General features: G+C 43.0%; 1 protein-coding gene across 1 annotated transcript in view; it reads left to right on the plus strand.

The window, feature by feature from the left end:
• Nucleotides 1-1,271: 1,271 nt before the first annotated feature.
• Nucleotides 1,272-5,994, plus strand: part of tat (tyrosine aminotransferase) — a 24,565-nt gene continuing 19,842 nt past the window's right edge. The window contains exons 1-5 of the mRNA XM_063197676.1: nucleotides 1,272-1,380; nucleotides 2,520-2,821; nucleotides 3,885-3,989; nucleotides 4,805-4,872; nucleotides 5,410-5,568. Coding sequence (XP_063053746.1) covers nucleotides 2,533-2,821; nucleotides 3,885-3,989; nucleotides 4,805-4,872; nucleotides 5,410-5,568 — 621 coding nt within the window. The 5' untranslated portion in view covers nucleotides 1,272-1,380; nucleotides 2,520-2,532. The remainder of the gene's footprint in view (nucleotides 1,381-2,519; nucleotides 2,822-3,884; nucleotides 3,990-4,804; nucleotides 4,873-5,409; nucleotides 5,569-5,994) is intronic.

The following is a 5,994-nucleotide window of genomic DNA, read 5'->3' on the forward strand; positions in this document are numbered from 1 at the left end:
TGCATGAGTGTGGGGTGTTTTGAAGAGGAAAACATGTGACGTGCCATGTGTTTTTCCATGTGCCGTTATTGACAGGAAAATAAAAACAAAAATCAGTGATGACAAATAAGATGTCTGGTCTTCTCTACTCTTTGCTTTCAACAATGAATAAGATTCAATTGGATATTTAATTAAACCCTACTTCTAAACTGAAAACGCAAATCAGCATAGAATGTGCCATATTTGAAATACATTTGGAACTTTTGTTCTGATCTGAGTTAACCGCCTCAACGGCACAGCTGCCGAAGTGTCAACGACCTTTCTGGCAACGCTGTGCTGTGGAGCCCCCCCAACCTCCTGGCAGAAACGTGACGGGTGGCAAACTTATGTAAGACATTCATAAACCTTACGTGAGGAGAAACAAAACAGCTTCACATCCACCCTTCTAAGTTACAGACCTGTTTCTTCCCTCCTCAACTGTGGTGATGACGTGTGCGTGTAAGGTGGTCATGTAGCCTATTTATGATAACCTGTGATCTCAGCAAATGTTATTTCCCGTTTAGGATGCTCCACATGAGTCAGTGTCAGTGAAACTCCATAAAGTTTCAGAGGACTTTCCATAGGAACGACACACCGCAAAAGACAAAAGATCAACACTCACTGACGCACTGAAGAATGATCAATACGATCAATATTCATCTGTCAATACCGCCAAACATAAATCATCACTATTCTGAACATCAGATCTACCGGGAAACATTTTCAAACAATGGCGTTTGAACCTTTAATATTTTTTAATAGTAGCCTATATGTATTGTTTTAATCACAAACTCAAATTAAACTAGACGCGTCATTTCGTCTTCGAGTAGCCTAAACAACTTGAAGCAATTTGGTAATAACAAAATGCCTTCTCCAACACCCAGTAATTAATTAAACACTGTTTTGACCATTACACTGCGAATGCAACGTCCCAATAATGTCTGAATGTGCAACAGCGAGGCGCATTGTCAGACAGCCTGCGTGATCGGTGGGGTGACACTGTTTAAACGGCGCGGTCAGTTTGGAGTGGGTATCACCATGCACTCGTTCCCCTCTCCTGCGCTTTTACGCGCGAGCACAGGTCAGGTTCCGTGGGTCGAGAGTCGCCTCCCTTTAAGTAGGACGAGTAAATTGATACACACAAACCTTCAACTATTTTACATTTTAAGCAATGATGTAACGGGGGAGTGAGGGCCAGCCCTCATCCTCCACCAATGAAAAATTGGGCAGCACTCGACACCCAGTGTTGGGGTACTCGCTATAAAGGGACCTATGGACGGATTTTAAATCAATTCTGCTCATATACTGCGCACAAGAAGAATTTCATCTAAGGAGGCCCAAAATTGCCCAGATTTTCAAAAGGTATTTATTGACCATCTTATGTATCAGCTAAATAATACACTTTGACATACATATGTTCTATGATAGGATTTGTTGGGTCTTGAATAATGATCTGTAATTCAAAATGTCTCTGAAATGTCACTGAAACTTTTTCAACTGAAATGTTACTGGCATGTAGACCTATTTATAAGGGATTCAGGAATAGACTACCTTTTGTTTTGAAATTACGCTTTGCACGCATATGCTTTGTGCATCACTTTTTTGTCAATGAATGAGAGCCCGCCTGTTCTGGGAGCGCTACTCTTGGCGACACTCTGCGCAGTCGCATCTCCAGCTGTCTTTTTCTGGCTCTCCGCAAAACATTGCATTTGTTTTCTAATATAGCATTTTTTCCTGACACATGATGTAATGCAATTTTAAATTATTATTATATTTAATGCATTGTATTATATTTAATATACTGTTATATATAAATGATTGCTTTTATTTAATGAACTTAAACCTTGCCATGACTAAGCGCAATACCATGGGCTGCACTATGGCCAAAAAACGGCCCGGCATTTTTGGCACAGACTGAATTATGATGGACAGTCCAAATTTTTAAGATGGCCTAATGGCCCACCCCATCTAAATTGTGGAGCGGTCTTAAAGGGAAAAAAACAAACAAACAAACAAACAGACATAAAAACTAGAAGCACTCAGAGAGTGCAGACCTCTGCCAAGGAAGCTGCTTGTTAGAACATTTAACTATGTTACACCCTATTTTCATTTTAAGTCTTTCTGCCTTCTTTTTGAGGAGTTAGAAACTGGAATGTTTTGTCTGGTCCCGAAATTCAATTTGCGGTCACTAGGGGTGTCTAGATTTATTGGCCATCAATGGGGAAGAACCTTAAAAAAGGTCCTGGTCCTGGGGCACGGTTTGTGATCCGGATCATCACCAGAATTGAATCACTTGTTCCTTGGGTCATTACCGACAACTTGGAATAAGTTGGGAACCCCTGCTCTATAGAATAAACAGTCACAAGACAAAGTGGTGTTCAATCATCTAGTACTTTTTTCACTGGGCTACACTTTGTTTTTTTGGGGGGGTTTTTTCCCCACAAAACCCTTCTGAAACTTCCAATCATGCCTGTGTGTATCTTCTTCACCCTCCCCCACAGCTACTTCTAAAACATGGAGACCAAAGCATACATTGCTCAGATGAATGGCAAGAACATGAACGTCAATGGCCTTCACAACAACGGCAGCGTCGTCAAAGGCAGCAGTGACCATAACAACGGCCTGAAAGGCAACGGTGTTCACCATGTACGCGTGAACCCGGCCAAGCTGAAGGGGCACGTGAAGCGCTGGAACGTCCGGGCCTCGGAGATGTCCAAGAACACCCTCAACCCCATACGCGCCATCGTGGACGGCATGAAGCTTACGCCCAACCCAGAGAAGCAGATGATTGCCTTGTCTATTGGTATGTCCAGTGGTATACATTAGTCCATTGGTGATTGTTCTCTCCATTGATATGTCTATGGATCTCCATTGATGATTGCGTTGGCCATTTGTTTGTCCAGTGGTATACATCAGTCCATTGGTGATTGTTCTCTCCATTGATATGTCTACGGATCTCCATTGATGATTGCCTTGGCCATTTGTTTGTCCAGTAGTATACGTACGTACATCAATCCATTGGTGATTGTCCTCTCCATTGGTATGCTCAGTGGTACACATTGGTCCATTGATAATTGTCTACTGATAACTGTCTACTGGTACACTGTAAATATGTGAAGGCTCCTCTAAGAACCTTCAGGTAGATTGTGGGGGAACCTTCAGAAGTTCTCTGATAAACCATCAAAGTTCTTTGAAGAACCTAAAAGTTCTGTATTTAGAGAGCATTCGTGTTTTTTCCACACTGGTAATCTGGGTTCCTCAAAGAAGCTTTGGGTTCCTGGGTTCTCTCAGGAAAAGCTCAGGGTTCTTCTGAGTTCTGATGATGAATGATGATTGCTCTGTGTTGGACTCTTGATATATGTCCATGGGTACATTAGTCCATGTATCATATGGTCAGTCCATACGGTCGCACCACACCGTCCTGTGTCCCGTCATTGTAAGGTCTATTTACTGGAGTCACTTATTATGCCACTGAATGTGTTTCAAGGCAAAGCAAGGCAATTGTTTTGTTTTTCAAGGGAGACCAATTGAAGAGTTCAGATGCACAACCCCCTAAGTGCCTTTTCAGAAAATAATCTTAATTCATTTTTATTCACTACAAAGCTATCAAAATTGCATATTTTTTATTTTATTTATGTAATATAACTATTTATATGTATTATCAAGTACATGAATGTAAACCAAACCAACAACTGGGTTCTCTAAAGATATAGAAGTGCAGGTCTTCAGAAATGGAGTTAGGGGGTTTTGCATCTGAACTCTTCAATTCTTCACAAGATACTGAACCAGCCTTTTGAAACACTCCCTTGGGTTTGCCAAAGCTATGTTTATTAAACTGTATATGCATTTGTCTTGATGTGCTTCAGGGGACCCCACTGTCTTTGGGAACTTGCCCACAGACGAGAAGGTTCTCCAAGCCATGAAAGATGCCATCGATTCACAGAAATACAACGGCTATGCTCCATCGGTTGGTAAGGGCAACACCACACACCACACCACACCACACCACACCACACCACACCACACAACACAACACAACACACCACACCACACCACACCACACCACACCACACCACACAGCACAACACAACACAACACAACACAACACAACACACCACACCACACCACACCACACCACACCACACCACACAACACCACACCACACCACACCACACCACACCACACAGCACCACACCACACAGCACCACACAACACAACACAGCACCACACAACACAACACAACACAACACCACACCACACCACACCACACCACACCACACCACACCACACCACACCACACCACACAGCACCACACAGCACCACACAACACAACACAGCACCACACCACACAGCACCACACCACACCACCGCACACCACACAACACAACACAGCACAACACCACACCACACCACACCACACCACACAAATGAACACTCCATGCCCTGTATATGCGCCATCAAAAATGAAGCCCAATCAAAGAACATGTTTTATTTTGTGTGTAGTGTTGGCTTAGCTGATTCTAAAATACGAATGTTGACATACCATTAAAATGCCCTAGTGATACATATCTATAACAGTTTTCAATACTTACTGTAACATACTCTATGCTATGCATTTATAAGCCTTTCGGAATAATGCAAATACACAATGCAACTTGTAAATACAACTTTGAAAGACAGTGTCACTGCCTGGTCTGATAGCGACACACGTCTTGGGCATCTTAGCGTGTGCCATGGTCAATTATTATCTGTGTAACCTCCTCTCCTGTTTCCCCATGGACAACAGGTTATCAGAAGAGCAGAGAGGCCGTGGCAAACTTCTACAACCAGCCCGGGGCCCCTCTCCAAGCTAAAGTAAGTCATGTTTGCCAAATTTCACTCCTGTGGCCTGTTAAATATGTCAAATGTTTGGGACATGTATGGCCAGACAGCCAGGCCCTGCTATAATGCTGGGCTTTGGGTCGGAAATGATGATTGAAAGAGCCATGAACAAAGTAAGAGGGTGGGGCAGTGAATGTTAAACATAGAGGACATGATTATTGTTGGTTGGGGATGTTTTGGGGTTTTTTGGGGGGGGGGGGGGGGTGCAGTGGTAGTAGACAAATATCACACAAAGTTCATTGTGAACAAAAGGTTGTGAAATAAAAAAATATTGTATGTAGGCAAAAACAATTAGGAGGCACCACTTATACTACTTTAGTACTACTTAGGCTTAAGCACTACTTCAATGTTTTTGGGAAACGCAGCCCAGAACCGTGCCGGTGTCCGTTCCCGCAACAGTTTCCTTGGGAACGGGAACTAAAGTGACAGTTTCTGTGCTATGCAGATTTCTGCTAACCATCTTCCCTGACCCGCAGTTGTTCACCTCTCGCCCTCTCTTGTCTCCACCAGGACGTGATTCTGACCAGTGGCTGCAGCCAGGCTATTGAGCTGGCCATCAGTGTTCTGTGTAACCCAGGCGACAACATTCTGGTTCCGTGCCCCGGATTCTCCCTCTACAAGACCCTGGCCGTGTCCATGGGCATCAATATCAAACTTTACGACCTCCTGGTTAGTGCTCTCATTACTGCTGTGTGTGTGTGTGTGTGTGTGTGTGTGTGTGTGTGTGTGTGTGTGTGTGTGTGTGTGTGTGTGTGTGTGTGTGTGTGTGTGTGTGTGTGTTATTCTTATAGGGCATTGTGGGCTAAACATTAAGAAACTTAAACATCTTGTGGTGATTTCTGCAGTTTTATTATATCGACGCCGGGAGCATAAGACAAGACCTTCGGGTAGACTGTCCTATCTTACACACAAATTTCTAGTTGGTAAACAACATCTTTATACATCTGTAGGAAAGCATTACAGAAATTTCACTTTGACACAATGATTAGTGACCTTTTAACAACATATTTAACCGCTTAAATTTCTTGTTCACTCAGAAAAATACAAAATACAGCCATTAATGTTTGAACATGTACTCACAAAAGTGAGTACACC

The sequence above is a fragment of the Engraulis encrasicolus genome, chromosome 4 (assembly GCF_034702125.1).
Source record: "Engraulis encrasicolus isolate BLACKSEA-1 chromosome 4, IST_EnEncr_1.0, whole genome shotgun sequence".
Classification (NCBI taxonomy): Eukaryota; Metazoa; Chordata; class Actinopteri; order Clupeiformes; family Engraulidae; genus Engraulis; species Engraulis encrasicolus.